Source organism: Haplochromis burtoni, unplaced genomic scaffold, assembly GCF_018398535.1.
Source record: "Haplochromis burtoni strain Fernald_Lab_line unplaced genomic scaffold, NCSU_Asbu1 Contig_278, whole genome shotgun sequence".
Taxonomy (NCBI): domain Eukaryota; kingdom Metazoa; phylum Chordata; class Actinopteri; order Cichliformes; family Cichlidae; genus Haplochromis; species Haplochromis burtoni.
Window position 1 is genome coordinate 782,323 of NW_024582639.1, and position 19,180 is coordinate 801,502.

General features: G+C 41.2%; 2 protein-coding genes across 2 annotated transcripts in view; both read right to left on the bottom strand.

The window, feature by feature from the left end:
• LOC102296858 (protein kinase C epsilon type) overlaps nucleotides 1-9,887 on the bottom strand; it is a 52,111-nt gene extending 42,224 nt beyond the window's left edge. Inside the window, exon 1 of the mRNA XM_005943910.3 lies at nucleotides 8,671-9,887. Coding sequence (XP_005943972.1) covers nucleotides 8,671-9,015 — 345 coding nt within the window. The 5' untranslated portion in view covers nucleotides 9,016-9,887. The remainder of the gene's footprint in view (nucleotides 1-8,670) is intronic.
• A 4,478-nt stretch (nucleotides 9,888-14,365) lies between these two features.
• LOC102297362 (homeobox protein SIX3) lies at nucleotides 14,366-16,736 on the bottom strand. The gene is made up of 2 exons (XM_005943912.3): nucleotides 15,753-16,736; nucleotides 14,366-15,173 (listed from the first exon to the last, which is right to left on the bottom strand). The coding sequence occupies exons 1-2, from the start codon at nucleotides 16,445-16,447 to the stop codon at nucleotides 15,029-15,031; spliced, it is 840 nt and encodes a 279-aa protein (XP_005943974.1). The 5' UTR covers nucleotides 16,448-16,736; the 3' UTR covers nucleotides 14,366-15,028.
• Between the last annotated feature and the right edge of the window lie 2,444 nt (nucleotides 16,737-19,180).

Sequence of the window (19,180 nt, forward strand, 5' to 3'; positions counted from 1 at the left end):
AATTCCGTTTTCATGGATGCCTGGATGTTAAACTCAATGTTACACCTGGTAGAGCAGAACGCTGATCATTTTATTAAAGATGAAAGACTTTAGACAGTTTTTCAACTCTCAGTAATGCCATAGTGATCGTTTGATATATGGACCTGCAGCGGAGTTTAGACCCAGACACGGCTAGTGACGTCAGACTTATAGACCGGATAGCCAGCCTGACTTGAATATTATACAGCCTAATATACAGCCTGCAACTGTGCACACTCACTCCTTGTTGTTATTAGAATTAAATACAATAATATAAAACCACAATTAATAATCCACAACTATTGAATAAATATAATAAAAAATAATACCAGATAATCTTATGAAGAATTTGAAGCATCATTACAGAAAAAACAATCACTAAATGGATCTTGTAGGATCTGAAATGTTACCTCTTGAGATTGTTTCAGAAAAAAACATAATTAAAGTAAAAATGAGCAATTTTTAGTTTGACTATTCCAAAAAAAAAGCACTGACTGCATTGTTATGAAAGTCCAGTCACAGACTGAGCACCACCAATAGATAAATCAAATGTTGCTGACCAGACCTTTGAGAATATATGGACGCCCTTCATCATCCTTCATGTCGAGAATTTGAATATATAACAAACTGAGGATGTTTCCCTCCGCTCTTCTTTTCGTTTTTTGTTTTGTGAAGCTGCAAAACAGAAGCCTCGCCCTTCTGTGTGTGTGTGTTTTCCTTTTCTTTTTCTTTTTCTGGCAATACAGCTTGAATATACTTTAAACGTACAAGATGTTCTGATTTATGGCTGTATTGTGTTAAAATTTAATAAAAACGCTGCTGCAAAAAAATAAATAAATAAAATAATGCACAACAATCATAAGGGCAAAACGTCACGGTAAAAAATAATCTGTCAAACATAAACAGCTTGTAACATTAATAAAGTGAAAGGCATGCTGGGTAACAGGCTGTTAACAGCTGGGAGACAGTGAGGAGAGGTGGAGGTTTAGAAGAACAGAGCCAAAGTAACTTTCAACCAATAGCAGAGCTGTTTCTGCAGTCTAGACGCCTTTCAGGCTTCAAGAAAATGAGGCTCTTTTTTCACCATTTCTAAGTGTGAGCAGGGCCAGAACAGCAGGAAACAAGGTGATGGTAAAGTGTTACTCGAAACTACCTGGAGTTTTTACCTGGAGATAGAATTGCTTTGGTGGAGAAATTTTGGAAGAATGAGTGCAAGTGGAAACCATTCTGAAACCTTACAACGTAACCTGAGCTGTAAGCTATTGTGCACCTCCCTGTGAATGTAAGTAACTTACTAAATGTAAGTATTTGTTCTCTGCACATTGCTTTGCAATAACGGTCAATCGCTAACGGTAATTCAAGCTTCTGGTTGCCTAGGTAATCTCTAATTACCTAAGCAACTGTTGGCATGTCCACCACCCCGCTGGACACGAATCTACAATATCCTTCACTGTCGTTGGTATTTGTTTAATTCAATTGAGAAACATATCAGCAGTGGTTATTTTGCCCATCATCGCTTGGTCTCTGCTCACATCACTGTGAATTATTTCCTGTGCGTACACCCCTTGACTCTAAACCTCTGCCACAAATATGTAAGCGCCTCAGAGTAAATTATTTTACAGAATAAGATTTCCATGGTATCATTTTTTTGTAGACATTATTTCTTTGTTCTATTTCTTTTTTCTTCTGTTAAAAAAAAGCAACCCACCCTAAATCTATATATGAGCTTACAGTCAATACTGTAATAATTGCTAATAATGGAGAAAGCAACAGAATTTCCTCTGCAGTGTATGTGAAGTAAAACCACCAAACTGCAGGGCTGAAAAAACTGCAGATCCTCTAATGGCCACTTGGGGCGAGTCAATCCCACTGACAGATTTTGAATTTTCAAACATATTCCAGTGAAGCATTTCAGTCACGAAATAATAAACACAGCTGCAATAATGAACAGAAAACAATACATAAATGGCGGTGTAACTAACCTGTGTGTCCTAAACGGTACATTACGCCGATGACAATCTAAACAGCAACTCTGTTTTGTGACGAATGATTAATTACTGTTTTGTTACTGAGTAAAACTTGTCCAAACCTGCCTTAGGCTTGATTTACAGAGCCCAGTGGTTGATGCTGTAATGTCGTGTCTCACCGACTACCTGAATACATCATCGGCATAATTATGCTGGTGAGTAAAGTGGAATTTCCCTTGAAGAGTGGGCACGCAGCACAAGGGAACCCTTTAAGTCTCTCTACCTTTGAAGGCCTTGAGTTTGAATCACTCTTCCTTCTAAAAGAACTAAAACGCTGCTTTTCCGGCTTTTTTTTCTGCCCTTTCTTACCCCCCCCCCTCCCCCCAAAAAAAAAAAACGCTCCTACCTACCCATCTCTCTCTCTATCTCTGATGTGTCTGTGGGTGAGTGACTGTCACCAAGGGGACGGGGCTGTCACTGTCACCATGGGGATGGGCTCCGTAGAGCATCTCAATTACTGAGTGGGACAATTAATAAGCATCAAAGTCCTGGTTAATATTTCACCAGCAGCACAAAGCAGGAACCAGCGCTTGGGTCCCGGGGAGATGGAGAGGTGGTGGAAGACAAAAGAGAACAGGAAGCAGAGGGGATGCGGATAACAGCGCACATACGACAGAGATGGAGCGATGACGAGATGGGATGAGAGAGGCAGCAGAAGGGCGGAGGAAGTGAGAAAGATGGAGCTGAGGTACACATGCCTCAGTGTTCTTCTGAACAGCAGGAAGTATGCCATTTGGCTGTACTCTGTGCTGGGTCTCACTGTGTATTACTGTACACTTCGGTTTTTGTCACTGATCTGCTCTAAGTACTGCAAACTCTGCCGAGGTTTCAATAATTCGTACACACTAAAGTGGTCTATTTTGCTTATTTTCTTGAAAGCGACCAAATAATGTCAATATATGTGCAAATAATTCCTATGATGCAAAATCTCAGGCTTCAGACTGCTGAACCCTGGGCTGTGAGCACAGAAGCTCCACCCACCCACATTGGGAGGGGCAGCCAATCACAAGAAAGACAGGTTAAATGGAGAGCAGAGGAAGCTAAAACGTTTGATTCAGACAGAGAATGGATGGATGAAAGGTCCAATGTAAGAGAAAAAAAATATATTTTAATTAATGATTTAGGTGATCTTCTTCATAATCCAGTTGCCCTCTCTTCCCCCTATTAGATTGCCAATTACTGATATTATTGCTGCTTAAAAGGGCAGTGGTTAATATACAATGATAGGGGTAGCGTGATCCAGGATCCATTATGCAAACTGTATTAAGTCACAGATTTTGTGGAGCTCTATACTGTTTTTTTTCCTTCAGACCTGGCGTTCTACTGACTTGTTCAATAGCCCTCTTTGCACACAGCAGACTTAATGATCATAGTCCAAGAACAAAAACATGGCACTGCAACTGAGAACAAAAGATTTCTTTTAGCTAGGCTTAACTGAATATTAAATTATTTTTGTGTCTTATGGAAAATCTTTTGCAAACTCAAAAAACACGATGTCTACAGAATGGATGAGCTACTGGATGAATATAGTGGCTATGAGAGACTGGACTGGCTGAGTTCACAACTGCTAATTTAATGTTGTGCCTTGAGAATTCAACTTGGTAAATAATTACCTGCAAAGCACAAATGTAATCTAATCTAAGACTAGTATTTGGCTCAAATCACTGCTTGTTCCCCTCATTTCTGTCTCCTTTTTTTTTTTTTAAAAAAGGAGGAGGTTGCCGACCCCTGGCCTAGGCTGACAAGCAATGTCAATTCAGAAATCATATTTGACACTGGATAACATATATCTGTACCTGCTTTTCATTTGGAGGCTGCAAGCTGTAACATCCTTCATCTCCCTGCTTTGTTTAAGTCCTTCAGTTCACTGATGTAACCTGGTTTAAAACCAAAATAATCCCAGATGGGTGATTCTGCATTTGCTGAAAATGGGACGGGGAGTGGGGGGATCTATCTGTTTACTTAGTTTAGTCTTAAGCCCTTTTTCCATTAGTACCTACTTGGATCAACTCAGCACGGTTCGCCACGGTTTTCAGCGTTTTCCATTAGGTCATAGTAGCTGGTACTAAAAAGTACCCGCTCGACCGGGGTTCCAAGCGATCCCAGCAGGCACTAAAGTGTGACATCATCAGACTGCATGCCACTGACTGGCTGGTCAGTAGCATCACTCGATGAGTCAAGAAAGCCTCTCGTTCATGACAATTAAAACAGCCATTTTTGAAACCCAGCAACTAAGGAAATGGTTAAAACAACGCCATGGTCCCCCAGTCAGACGAAAAGTCACAGACCGAGCAGCAGGTTTCACTTTGACGTCCACCTTTTTTGTAGAGTTCGTGTGCCATATTAATAACATTGTGGGACGCTCGGACACGTTTCTGTCACGACAACCACGCACATTCGCTAGTACCAGATTGTAGTGGAAAACCAGTCAATCCAAATCAAGTCATGGCGATCCGTGGCGAATGGCAAAGGGGCTTTAGTTATCTATCTCCAACTACAACATATAGCTAATGTTCATTCAAAAGTCAATATTAATATTTAGCCAATGAACCAAAGTAAAAGACTGACTGTTTAAATTGATGACAGCTAAATTTGGCTAAACTTTTCGGTCAATGACAGGGATTAATGTTAGGTCGGTGTGCATCCTGAGGGAGGAATGAATGCACGGTACGGTAATCCGTTAGAAAGAATCTTCTTTAGGATTCTAGGTTTTTAGGATTCATCCTCTGGGGATAAACTTTTCCAAATTCTGACCAGAACTTTGAAGTTACATAATTAGTTGACCAAAAGAGAATCTGTCATCATTTTTGATTGTCATTAACTGTTGAAGCTATTTAAAAAGCCAGAATACCTAAAGATCATTTCATCCCACCTTAATAAGATGCAAGCAGAGAGTTCCCCATGCGGCTATGAAGGTCATTCATTACTATTTTGTGACCTTTTAAGGGTCAAATAAGTAACAGATAAATTTACCATGAAAGAATTAGTGAGCTAGATTTAAAGCCTTACCACCCAGTTTAATTTGCTTGCTCATTTTTACATACAGAGAGATTTATACAGAGGGTTTGCATCCACCACCGAGCAGAAAAGGTTGAAAAGATCCGATTCCAGAAGTCATTCTTGTGTTAACAGTATTCTCTGTTTATCCCTAATAATGTATTTTTTGTGAAACATACAGCGAGTAGTGATAAATCAGTGTGTGAGAGGCAGGCTGGCCTATTTTATTTTGATTTTTTGTATAAATGAGTTTAAAAAAAACTGAAGAGAAAACCCTGTCTGATCTGAGTCAGACAACCTATTAACGAGTATACTATATTTCCCACCGCTACCTCCTTGTTGAGACTGAACATCACATCCTTCCTTCCTCGCTTTAAGACAGAGGCGCACGAGAAGGTAAGAGCATCAGGAGGAAGCAGATAAAAGAGGAGTTTAAGGTGCACGAGCGAGGCAGGAAGAGGAAGATGATGGGTAAACGAAGGGTGGGCGGGAGAGTGGGGGTGTTCTTAAAGCTGAAAGACGAGCTCGCTGCTGAAGAGGGGAGGATGAGAAAGACTCGGGAGGCAGAAATGGTGAGTAATGGAATAATGGGGGGGGGGTGAGAGGGACTGTGTCGCTCTGAGGCAGATGTACTGACGAGCCGGCTGGCTGATCGATGGGATGTGGTCAATCAGCACATTGATCCATATGCTCTGACCTCACTTTGGATGGCTGAGGGGCAAAGTGGGTGCCTGTGTGTGTGCTGGTTTATATACAAGTGCGTGTGCTGACATAGCATAAGGTTATGTAACTGCACATCAATTAACCCCCACCCCCCGTTAAGGAAACCTACAGTTTGGCAAGCATGAAATCATATACACTTTCACATTCGACACTCATTAACAGAGCTCACACTGACATTTTTTGCAGCATTGCATCATGAAAATAAGCTTCCTAAGACTTTAGATTTGCAATTAATTCACCACAATGAGCATTTTGTTGCCCCTCTTTTTTTTTTTTAAGATTACATCACGGTCATATGTTAATCCAGCTGAGAGCAGGGCCTCTATTAAATACTCTTACTTCAAAGAGAAAAATGACATTTCACAAAATAAACTGTAATAATATTGTAATAAGTGGGTGCTGTGATTTCATATCCTCTTCCAAAGGCCTGACAGTGGATTTTCATTGTGTGTGTGTGTCTTGCCTGAAACAGTTGCCTGAAAGGTAGAAAATTATCAGAGTATTTCACAATGTGCTTTGGAGAACAGTCTGCCGTTATCCTCTCCCCCTCCCAACTCTGTCCTGAAATCACCTTCATTAGCCTTTCGTCTAACATAAGGCAAGTTGACACAAAATGAGGGGAAGCAGTGGAACGAGATCACATGTTATAACTGGAGACAAAACTTGCAGACCTAAAACAAACAGCTCTTTATTCCCTTACATACAAATCTACGTGTAGCAGTCCAACATCACAGTCTTAACGTTAAATGATGGGAAACCATAGTATAGTTTTCTCCTCAGCATAGCTGAGTACATCTCTGAAAGGACAGTAAAACTAATAAATAAGTAAAAAAACAAACTTATCTTGAGCTGCAATGCTGCGTTTTTGGAGGGGGGTTAAAGAAAACAACAGCTCCTGTTTCTGCGAGTGCAAAGAGACAGGAGGAATGCGATGAACTGTGAAAGGGCGACTGCAAGTCGAACCTGAGATGCCCTAACCAGATGCAATGCAAGTCCGAACAGCTCCTGTGTCACAGATAACGAGGGTAAAGCTGCATGATAATAGAATGGAAAACAAGTCGCTCCTACATGGTCTCATTTTACATTAGAAAAAGACGACTCCATGACTTTGGTTGGAGGTTGATATTGGTATTTATAGAAAGTATAAGAGTAACGGAGACAGAAGAAACACCCTTCAACCATGTTATGAGTGTTGATGTTGCATAGTTCAGCCACTAGAAGGCACTCTGCAAATTCCCCGTTGTAAACACTTGCCTGTAAGGCCACGAACACAACAAACAGCTAATCTGAGCAGAGTGCAAATAACTTAAAAATGACCACACGTAACAAGTGTTAGGGAAATCCGTTTCTCATGAAAGAAAAACCATATGGGCCTATATGCTGGAATATTGGATTCTTAAATGACCAGATATCGGTATCGGCTTTTATAATGTGGTATCAGTCAGACTCCAGCTGTTATATCCATACACACCTGCAGTGTGACAACGACAGACTGCAGCACAGCTAAGGAAACTGAATAACAGAACTGGAGGCTCTGACGAAGAGCTCAGTGCAAATGTTTGACACTGGAAGAGAGCATTTAATAATAAACATAAGGTAAACATCTTCTTCTTCCTTCTTGATCCTATCCCTAGCATCTTCCTCCGCATGTTCTCCTTCACAACATCCACGAATCTTCTCTATGGTCTTCCTCTTTTCCTCCTGCCTGGCAGCTCCATATTTAACATCCTTTGTTCAGTATATCCACTATCCCTCCTCTGCACATGTCCAAACCATCTCCGCCTTGCCTCGCTAACGTTGTCATAAATATGAAGGCCCATTTCATTGTAAAAGGCTCTGAACTCAAACCAGAGGTTTCACTGGATAGGGATGGTGTCAGTCTTGATACTGAATGAAACTAGAGTTAAACATATATTTGTTACCGATTAAAGTGGACGTATTGTGTAGCTGTTAAGTGTAGTTATATTTCTGTGAAGGAAAAAATCAGTGCTGCAGACTTTTAAGTCGAGCATTACACTGGACCTTGGTGCAGGCCCTTGGTTTATCTACCTTCTGAAACAACCTTTTTCCCCTTTAAATCAACTAGCCTCTCACTGGCTACAATTCACAAACAGACGGTTTGAACATCAGGTTACAACAAGAGAGGAAACTTCAGCGTGAAATGCAGCCTTTAGGAGATAGATGCTGGTATTGTAACATGAAACTGGTGGTTTAGAAAAGTCTTGTTCTGAAGCAATCACACTCTTATCATTTTTCATGTTTTTTAAACTGACTATACGGAAAGAGGGGCAGATTTGATTGTGAAACCAGCTAACAACTTGTCAAACGTTAGCCGACTGATCAAAATCTTCCAAAATGGACTCTAGTAGGTCCGTAACCATGAGTATCACCCCCTGGTGGATATTACAAAGAATCTTGGTTGAAGGTACTGTCATGTTAGTTTCACTTTTCAGACCTGGAAGCCACAACCATCTTTTATACTGTCTGTAATAGGAACCTGAAGCTGGAGGGGAGGGCGGACCTCTTGTGAGCATAAAACAAGCATAATAAGGTCCTAAAGTCCTCGCCATCATATTGTAGTCTTTTTCAGTTTCACCCACTGGTGTGGCAAAGGCTCACGTTTGAATTTTGGGAATAGAAGACCAACAGTATTGATTCCTTATGCAATAATAACCGACAGGTGAAACCTGGGAATACTTTTTCCTAGCTGTTCGCTGTGAACAGGAACATGAAACAAGCAGTCAAGCAATGGCATGCATACCACAGCCTAATAGACCACATAAAATACACTATGCAGATACAGTGTTTAGGATTTCCTTCCACCTGCACATGCAAAACTGTGGCTTTCACCTACAGACACGCACACCTACACACACGCATACACAGCTACAGATCAAACGCATACCCAGTCTTCGTAGTGCCTGGTTCCGTTCTGCAGCAGGTCCTCCAGCTGGATGGTGCAGTTGGCCACAAAGTCATCATACCCGATGGGTGCATCGTGGAACACGGACAGCTCCAGGCTCCTTCCCTCACGTACCTCGGTGCAGAACTCCTGGTGCCAAACGGGACTGTTGGTCTTGGTTCTGGTGGCGGTCTGGCCTAGTCGGGTCTGATCCAGATTCAGAGCCAGGTAGGGGTCCAGCAGGAAGGAGCCGCTCTTCCCCACTGCGTGACGCAGCGCCCATGGAGTGGGCTTTAGGTCCACCGCCTCACAAACCCGCACCTTCAACAGGCCACTGAACACAGGCATGGCTGCTGGGAAGTGTGTGTGCGTAAAAGTGTGTGTGTGTGTGTGTGTGTGTGTGTGTGTGTGTGTGTGTGTGTGTGCGCGCGCGCGCGCGTTTAGGCTAGTCTGCCTGTTCCTGCTCCTGTACACAGAGTGTTTCCTTCCAATGAGCGGGGTCACTGCACAGTCCTGCTACATCCCATAATGCCGCTGGCTCCTTGGACTCTCAGTCTAGTACAGCCATATCAGAACAGCTCGTTATCCACACACGCGCGCAGAGACGCCAACAGGGCAGCTGACTGATCCCCAGCAGACTGAAAAACGCAGAAATAACGCGGACTCACACCCTTCAGGGGTCTCCTGGTGGACGCTCTCCCACCGAGGCGGCTGCCTTGTTTGTTTACGATCGGTCTCGTGAGCCACACAAAATTCCTGTTACCGCGGAAACAGAACGGGGTATAAACGTCTCTGATCAGAAACGCAGGTTGACTGGCTCACGTTCACGTGAAGTCCCGGAGCTTCCCCGCGGTCCTCGTGTGTCTCTCCCGGGTCAGGGTGGAAGAGAGCGCGACCAGCCGCGCCTAGCCATCCGGGATTGGTGCTCCTCTTCCAGCCCGTCTCGGCTCACTCGCTCCTCTCCTGGATAATCTCCTTCCTAAGACCTCACGGCACCGCGATATTTGCGCGTAACCCTCGGAAAGCAGTGCCTTTTATTGCCCCCCCCACCCCCCCAAATGAAGGTTTTTTGGGGGGTTCACGAGCACCCCAAACACATCCCAGTGCTCCGCTCCCGTTTCGCTTTTTTTTCTCCTTTCGCTCTCTGCGCGCTCCCCTCGCTTCCCGTCCCCTCGCTCCTGAATCTGTGAGTGAGCGCGAGCTGCAGGAAATGCGCAAAACGCGTCACCCGCGTTGCCGGGCTTCTGCGCCGGATGAGAGAAAAGAAAGACAGAGAGAATCTGTGTGCGCGTGCGTGCGTGCATACATACGTGTGTGCGTGTGTGTGTGTGCTCAGCTGGAAGAGGTGTTTTTAAAAGAGGGGCGATGGAATTCACCCGCAGGCGTGGAGTAATGTGTATGTGTGAACGCGCGTGTCATGGCCAGACAGCCCACAGAGCCCATCAGTCCTCATGCATGACCACAGACAGCCTCACGCACAGTTAGAGAGTCTGAAGAGACAGGGCTGATATTGTTGAGTAAATCTGGTGGCAGCACTTTATAATACAGCCCGCGTTTTACCACACCCTGAATATAGGATGTGATTTTCAGGTTCCTAAAATACTACAGATTCCCAATGATACTTAAAAAAATGAGTCATAGTCAACAGTTGTTTGTTGTTTTTAAGATTAAATCATTTTAACACTGAACATTTTTAAGTAATAAAGCTTTATTAAAGAGTATCCCAACTGCCTTTTACACATATTTTATTTCATTGTTTGCAAGCTTTGATGGTTTCACAGGGAAAATTGAAAAGTTGTGACACTGTCCGTGTCGATTTTCTGTCAGACTTTCTGCCCTTCTCATCTGCTCTGTGCAGATTTACATGTCTTCCTAAAAAGAGACACAGACAGACAGAGAAAAAACAGACTAGGCCTATTTTAAGCAACGTGGAGCAGAGAGCCGCTTGGACACTTGTGGTACGTCTGGTAGAATTACAAGCATTGTCTTGAGCAGGTGCAGTCGGCTCCGGTGGTGATGAAAAGCCGGAACCATGTCTGTTGTATTCCTGGGGTTAGGCTTTATTATAGGGGATTTCATTTTTAACCTTAATTTATATTTTATTCCTTCCTAGTTAAATTTACCCTTTTTAATTTTTCATATTTATTTCCTATCTTATTCATAGCCTTTTCCTTTTTTGTTTTCTTTAGGTCACGAGCAGTTGTCCAAGCATTTCACTACATATCGTACTGTGTATGACTGTGTACGTGACAAATAAAATTTGAATTTTGATTTAATTAGGGTTCCAGGATGCCTTTTACAGTAATCTAAGCATCCCTTCTTACATTGTAGATACTAACAGAGCTACAGTCTGTATTATAAAGTGTTCCAGGCTTCATTATATTATAGAGTATCCCAAAGAGCACTTCTTATTTTGTAATTACACATTAATAGGTGTCTAGGCTGTATTTTAGAGTAGTCTAATATGCTTCAAGATACAATACATACTAATAGAGCTTCAGGCTGCATTATAAACCCAGCCTTCCCTATATCAATGAATACCCTGAAGCTCCTAAATCTCTTCTTCTTTTGTAATCAGACATTACTACTAGGGGTGAAGGCTGTATAATAGATTACCCTAAAGATCCTGTCTTATTTTTGTAATTACATGTTACTATTAGGGGTCCAGGCTGCCTTTTAGAGTAGGCTAACCTTCTCTTCTTACATTGTAATTACACCACAATAATAGGGCTCCAGGCTATATTGTAGAGTAATCCAATGAGCCCTTCTTATTATTTTATAATCAACCATTACTTTTATAGGGGTTTAGGTTCAATTTTAGAGTACCCTATCCCCTTCTTACCTTAAAGCAAACAGTTACCAGTTCTTCAAAAATTATATTCTGGGTTTTTTCTCTTGTCCCTTAAAAACTGCAAATTACTACTCTTTTGTTCTACTGTACTTATGGAATTTAACTAGCCTGAATTCAGCATGTTTACATAATAAAGGTTCTGAAATGTCATCATCAAATCATCACCAAATAACTTCATTTAACTAGATTTAGAGATTAATTCGAATGTTAACAGACTATAAAAAGTGATGCCCTTGGGTGGGTTTTATCCACATATACAGGGAGGAGGTAGAGCTTCCTTAAAAATCGTATTCTTTCATTACATTTCATGTGATAATAAAAAAAATTACATTTAATTATATTTTGCCCATTTTCTATAAAATTATCATATTCATCCAAAATTTCTATAGTTTCTTTCCCCAAATAGAAACTAGAATAGTTCCAAAATATTGCATGAAAATGCTCCAGAACCTCTGTTTTCACATTTCTTCTCACATGAAAGAGCTCTGAAAGTAAGAAACCATCTACACTTTTTCAAATTGCTGGAATAGTATTTAGTATCTTATAAAGTACTACAGTAATACTTGCTACTCCTATAAGAGTATAATAGATGTTTGACTGGTTTTTAAATCAACAGTGAGTGATGCAATTTCAGAAATGTCCCAAGACATGCCAGTACTCAAAACAATCAAATTTAGATATATATTCATTACTTATGCTGTTCTAAACTTTATTTAAAACTACACCACAAGCATAGCGCTGTTTTTGTCATAAATCTTCTGGACTCTATGTTAGTGAAGCCCTGACCTCCTGTGCACTCGCTCAAGCAACATACACATCCTGGAACTTATAACTGCAAAGTATCTGCTAAAACTCCAGCTTTTCCCTGCTGTCTGCCTCCACTAGTCCTTAAACAGAGTGAAACCATAATCAAACGTCATCATTTCTTCTCCTCCAAAAGTGCTGCTTGTTTATTCCTTTGTTGGTTTGGAATTGAAATATAACTCTTACAATTACAGCTGCTGAAAACATAACAAACACATCTTCACAATGAGCCTCTTGGCCATGTCTTTTTTCATATTTTTTCCCTATGGAGGAATCTGAGCATCTTAACCATGCAGCCAGTGGTGGAAGAGGTACCCAGGTCTTATCACAAGCAAAAGTCTTCTTTTGGATACTCACTTAGGCCACAGTGGCCTCTATCGTATCCTATGCCTAGTATCCTTGTTTGTCACATCAACCCTATGTGTGTCTTCCTACTTCCATTACTGTGGCCTGTCTGGCAGCTCCATTTTCTATACCCTTTACCCAATATATCCACCATCCCTCCTCTTCACATGTCCAAACTCTCTCAAGCTTACCTCTATATTTTGTCTCTAAACCACTCGGTCTGAGGTGTCCCCCTGACATACTCATTTCTAATTCTGTCCAGTGAAAACAGTAGCATCTTCCACTCCACTACATCCAGCTGGGTCTCCTGTCTGAAATAATGTATTATTTATTTATTTAGATATCAAATTATGATCTAGTAAATTAAATAGAATGATGAGTAAAATGTCATCATATCATCAGAGACTGTTTATTAACGCCTATGCAGTTTATGAGCAGGCCTGTCCAACTGCGCCACCTGCTGGTGCAAGAAAAGTATCACCGGAAGGATGACGCTATCAGTCGTGATGTCACTGAACGCTGTGTTCAAGTGCAGCTCGGAGATCGTTGCCATTTTGCAATGGTCAGGAGGAAAAAGGTCGTCCAGTCGTCTGTGCTGGAAAACCATTGCATGTTAAAACAAAATGCTATTCTGATCTTCTCGCGCTTCACAGGATAGTGGATGGTTATAATGACTCACGCCGAACCAAGATAAATGCCAAGAAATATGAGTCAGTTGTCTCAGAAATACTACCCAAGTGGTGGAGCCAGACTAAAGTTAGAGATGATGGTTTAAAACTATATAGACATGTGGCACATTAGAATTAAAAGTCTCTCTCTCTCTGTTTCTTTCTTCTTCTTCTTTTTTTTTTTTTACTTAAAATGTAGAATACATTAAAAACCCCAATAAAGGCAGTAGTGGTGCAGTAAAGTCCGGTTATATTACTGTATAGTGGGTGAATCCCTATTGAAGTATTGTGTCAACTACTGCATAGTTTCAGCTTTAACAGATTGTACTTACATAAACGGGTATAAACCAGTGACTGTAGAAAACAGTCGTTGGTTTTCTACAGTCATTGGTATAAACGCAAATTGAATTTAATGTTACCACTAGGTGGCGCCGGTGTGCATTTACTTTGTTAAATAGCGTTTCCAGAAAGTGAGAGTATTTAAATAATATCTATCCATATATGTAGGCGTAGTTTGCATGTATACAGGTGTATAAAAATATTTGGCATACAAAAAAGGTCACTGTGTGGACCGGAATCGAGGCCATTTTGCGGGAAAGTCAGGTTAAACATACTGATCATAAAAGTAGGCAAAAATAAACGAATACTTACGGAAAATCCAACACGATTATTAAACGTATTCTGCACGGTTTTAATACTCAACTGGTTGAAAAAAGGGATAGTTTGAGTTTATTTAAGCAAAGTTTTTATTTGCAATTCTATATGTATGTTTTTCCCTTATTTGGGGTTTTGGATCAATCAGAAAACAACAAAGCTTTGATAAGCTTTATATGCTTTGATAAATCCCTTTAGGTTACCCCTTAAGAACACATTTTAGGCTGAAGCCACATGCGAGTCATTTGCAATCAATACTAGTAAATACTAGTAAATACTAGTATTTACTGTAATCATAAATTGTGTTTTTTTTGTGTGTGTTAACTGTTTATATGACAGGTTTTTGGTTACGGATCATTACAAAAGTATTCATAACAGTGATATAATAAATAACTTTATTTCTATAAAATACCAAAAAACATTTATTCAGCATTAAAATGAACATCAAGTAGACAGAACATGGCTACACAGTAAATTTTAAATAACGAAAAAATGGCAAGTTGACAAAAAACGGTTATTAAAATACAAACAGACAGGGAGCAGGCAGAATTCAGTGGTGCTGACTGATTGTCTACAGTAAACATTTAGGAGTCCACCTTGAGCCTCTAAAGGAACAACTAGACTGATTTTTTATGACACATAATTTGAGAAAATGAGTGAGAATGAAAGTGATTCGCTCACTGGCAGTTTTCAGTCTTCTCTTTGGGGGGTCCCTGGGTTTAAAGTCCAACAGGAGTGCATTGCTTGATGCGTGTTTAATTATGTTCATGACAAACTGGGTCAGCAGATGTGCACTCACCCTCCAATAACGCAGTTTAAATAAAATCGGTGGTTACAATTCAAAATTTGTACCTGAAGACCACCAAAAAGAAAGAAAAACACCCAGAAAAGGTTAACGTAAGCTTCGCCTGTGGAATAATATTGCGTTTTATACGCCGAATTTATTGCAGCGCAAATCCTGACCAGCGTTTGTCCACACACATTCTCCTCACAGTTGACCGACGGCAGAGCCTAAATGTTTATTTCACTTTTAAAAGTGTCAGACGTCCAAGTCGGAGTCACTGTCCGTTACTGAGAGCAGAGTTTCTCCATCCGCGCGCTCTGTGCTCCCGTCTGGACTACAGCCTCCTCTGCTTAGTGCACGCGCTCTGTCGGAACACATGTGGTGGTGCTGCAACCTATTACTGAAGAGGGGAAAAAGTAATTTTATCAACTTAGGTAAAGTAGAACACAAAACTTATAACTAAAACTGAAATTAAATTCAGCCTATGAACTAAATTAATGCCATCTCCGTCCCTGTCAAACTGGAGTCTATCCTTGCATGATGAGCAATTTGTGCCCATTCATGCATGCCTTGCTTTGCCTTCATCAACACGGTGCTTGACCCGCACACTGACCCTGAAGTAAATTGTAGTGACAGAAAGGTGAAGAAAGACCGACTGTGCAACTGGAAAACGAAAACCTACAAGCTGCAGGGCGTGCGCTTTTACGCATGAACGGCCTTTTTGCGCACCCTTAGCTAGAGTACTGCCCAACTGAATAGTAAGTATGAACAGTGGTCTCATCACACTGTTGTTGTGATTTAATACATAAATAAAACTGAATGAAACTGAACTGAAATGTGATATAGATACGGTAACTTGATACGAAAAAAATCTCCAAATGCACTCGTGCATTTATTTAAAAACAAAAACAAAAGACAGACAAACAAACCTCAGTGCACCTTCCAAGGGCACAGCCTAGTTCTAGTCAAATCTACTGACCTGTTTTTGGCTGCTGCCGCTCTGTCTCTCTGTCTGCGGTTTTTGAACCAGTTCCCTACTTGGGTCGGTGTCAGTCCGGTGGCGTGTGCCAGCTCCCGTTTCTTGCCCGGATTAGGGTACGGATCCTGCAGGTACCACTCTCTCAGCAGGCCCCTGGTGCGCTCTTTAAAGCAATGTGTCTTCTGCTCTCCGTCCCAGATGGTCCTGGGTAACGGGAACTTCTTCCTCACGCGGTACTTGTCCACGGGTCCGAGCGGCCGCCCGCGTAGCTTTTCTGCTTCTCGGTAGTGCGCTTCGAGCCACATCGCCTGCAATTTACCGTGCGAGGCGCGCGTGAAGCGGTGAGTCTCCAGGATGTGATAAAGCTCTCGGAAACTTCCCGTGTGGAAGGCTACTACAGCGCGAGCCCGCTGCACAGATTCGTGTTCAGAAATAGAGTCGCGGCCGTCCGAGGTCACCGGGAGCGACCAGAGGAAGCGGGCCAGCCGCTCGATGTCTCCTGTCTCCTCCAGGGTCTCGCACACGCTGGCGATCTGCGCAGCAGAGAAACACAGTCCCGGGAGGGCAACGGGAGCGCAAGCCACGGAAGAGTCATCCGGGGACTGAGAGCGAGCCAAGACAGGGGACCCGTCCGCAAAGTGCGGCAGGAGGAGGCGGGAGGCTGAGAAAAAGTCGAGGGGAGACCTGAAAACCATCTGGCTCACAGACTGAAGCCAAAAAGGAGGCGGAAAACGTTCCGTGAACCATCTGACAGAAATCTGCTTAAATCTGATTTTTAAACTCACCTGGGAGTCAGGGAGGGACACTGACTCTGACTTCTCATTGGACACCCGGGAGCTGATGCGGGGTTGTCATGGCATCACTGTCAATCAAACACAGCTGGATGATCTCTGGCACTAGCTGTACAGATGAATTCACTTCGGTTGCATTTCTAATGTGGACAGTTGATTGTGTTTTCCCCCTGTAGATGGAGGCTGCAGTGCAAAAACAAAAACAGCATCAATTTTTTAATCTGTCAGTGTTAACAGAAGAAGAAGAATAGTCCTGTCACTGTACATGTACAACAAAATTATGGGTACTCCACACCAACTGTGCAAGCGTAAAATAAATAAACAAATAAATATAAATAGCTTTCTACAGTTTTCAGTGCTTTTGAATTTCTTTGTACTATTGCAATGTGAAGGTGTTGTGTGTGCAAGCTGTGTGCCAACATAGTAAATATAACAGTTTATAAAGAAAGAGGGAAACACTGCATGGCTCTGACGGCAGAAGGCAGAAGAACTAAAAGCAAAGTCCTGGTGGAGAGTATATAGTGCACTGTAATTCTAAATTTCCATGGTGATTATGTTGAAAATTGCAATCAACACCTATCACCTCAGTCTCATAACCTCTCTCTTCCTGGCAGTAAGCTGCTTGCATCATTAATAGCAGTAATGCGTAGCGTCCTGTTGTGATTGGGAACAACATCAGAACCTGAAAGCGTATGTTTCTCTAAGTGGTCTCCCTCCACTCTAATCACTTTTCTAATCATTTTCCAATATCCATGAGTTTAGAGATAAGCTGCTCCATCTCCATTCTCTTACCTTGGATTAGCATCGGGTCTATGCAGCCTGCTAACATTAGTGTAATGGAGCAGTTTATTCAATCAACATTAACACATTTTAGCTGCCCTGGGCCATATGCTTTGAAGTGTGGCAACTTTTGCCCTTCTGTGTATGTTTGTGCTTGTATTCTTTAAGGTATGAGCACATAAAACTGTTTAAACTGTCATACTGTGTTGATTTTCCTCCTTTTTTAGGACAATAAACAAAATTGCTGCAGTGGAGAACATTATATTTTAGCATGCAATGCAAGGCTAGAGTTAAGTTTGGGGTTGATCACGATGGTCAGAGTCCAGTAAACGAGTGTAAATAAGTGGAACGTCCTCTTGTATGTGCAAGCTCAAGTACTTGATCGAAACAACAAAAACTATCTTTTATATCTTTGCTGGACACCTTCTTGCACTGTTCTGTCACATAGAAACACCCTCTAAATACCCCCATGCAGATGTGTGGGCTGTAAAAAAAAAATGGTGTCACTCGGCTTAAAAGGGTTAATGCCAATTACCCAAACAGACAGATGTCCCTGCACTGTGATGTGAGGGGTTGTGTGCCAGTTTTTCACCCTGAGTGACACATATGGTTCTGGTTAATCCCTAAATCAAATCAAGTAAGCCTAAAATAATAAATAATCCCAAATATTTTATACATATTAAAGAATCTAATGCAAAACAACAAGGAAACAATAGAGGAAGGGCTGTGAAAAATATACATATGTTCAAATTTAAATTAATCCAACAAATAAACTGTATGCAAGACATTTCGACATAATGGGTTTTGATACTGATTTTACTGAGATCACCAGGGTGGTCATTCAAGCCTCGAAGTTCTCTAACGGCAGACGTTAAAGAGGACATGAAACACTAAACAGGTAATCACCAATTTAAGAAAGAAGTGCTTAAAGTTTACATTTTGAGAACATGTACGGAGCCATCTTCTGTCAGCACGGAACGTGACGTCATGTGGTTGGTTGTAGATAATAGACTTACATTAGTTTATGCTAGCTAACCAGGGACAGAACTGATTACTCTGAGGAAAATAATAACAAAAAAAGTAAAAATCTAAGAATCATTTTTGTGCTGCAGTGAGTTTTATGTTGAGAAACCATTTGACTGTTCACAAAGTAGAGATTAATAGCAATATTTTGTAGAAATGTTAAATGAATAGAACATAAGAATAAAATACAATAAGTACAACATAAAAGAATTACAATAGCTCAACAGGGTAAGAAGTACACAAAAGAAAGGGCCTTGATTAAAAAGAAGCATAAAAAATAAAGTTAAAATCCAATTAAAATACAAGACAACACAATAAAATGATCATATAAAGTATAGAGTAAAATTAAATAAAGCAAACTTTATCAGTAAAAATGGCTTCTAAATTAAGTAAAAGCATGAAATACATAGCATCCAAGTGGCTCAGAGTGCAAATAGTGTAAAGTGTAGTGACAGCGCAAGGTTGAAATAGCATGTTAACACAAGAGAACAGATAATAATCTGTTAGACAGATGTGCTGCATTGTCCCGCGCTATTGCACAATGTATCACAGATTTCCTGCATCTGTCCTTGTGGCAGTCTGCTGGAGACAGTGTCCAGGAAGTGCTGCAGTTTATCATTTCTAACCAATTTAATTAAAAATATGAACATTTCCCGACAAGATATGTGATGTTGTGCCAGGTAGCATTTTTTTTTTTTAAATCTTTCTTTTTATTTTTTTCCCCTATGGAACACATTTCTCCCTTAATTTTGTAACATTCAGGAAAGTCTCATTTCCTACAGTGAAAGGATGGGGACAAAATGAAAAAATGTTTCATTCACTTTCAGCTAGTTG

What these genes read in the sequence shown, in the direction of transcription:
- LOC102297362 (XM_005943912.3), bottom strand. Translation starts at nt 16,447, where the DNA reads ATGGTTTTCAGGTCTCCCCTCGACTTTTTCTCAGCCTCCCGCCTCCTC. An exon ending in GCGGCAGCAGCCAAAAACAG is followed by an intron (nt 15,174 to 15,752) that starts GTCAGTAGATTT and finishes TCCCCTCTTCAG; the next exon opens with TAATAGGTTGCAGCACCACC.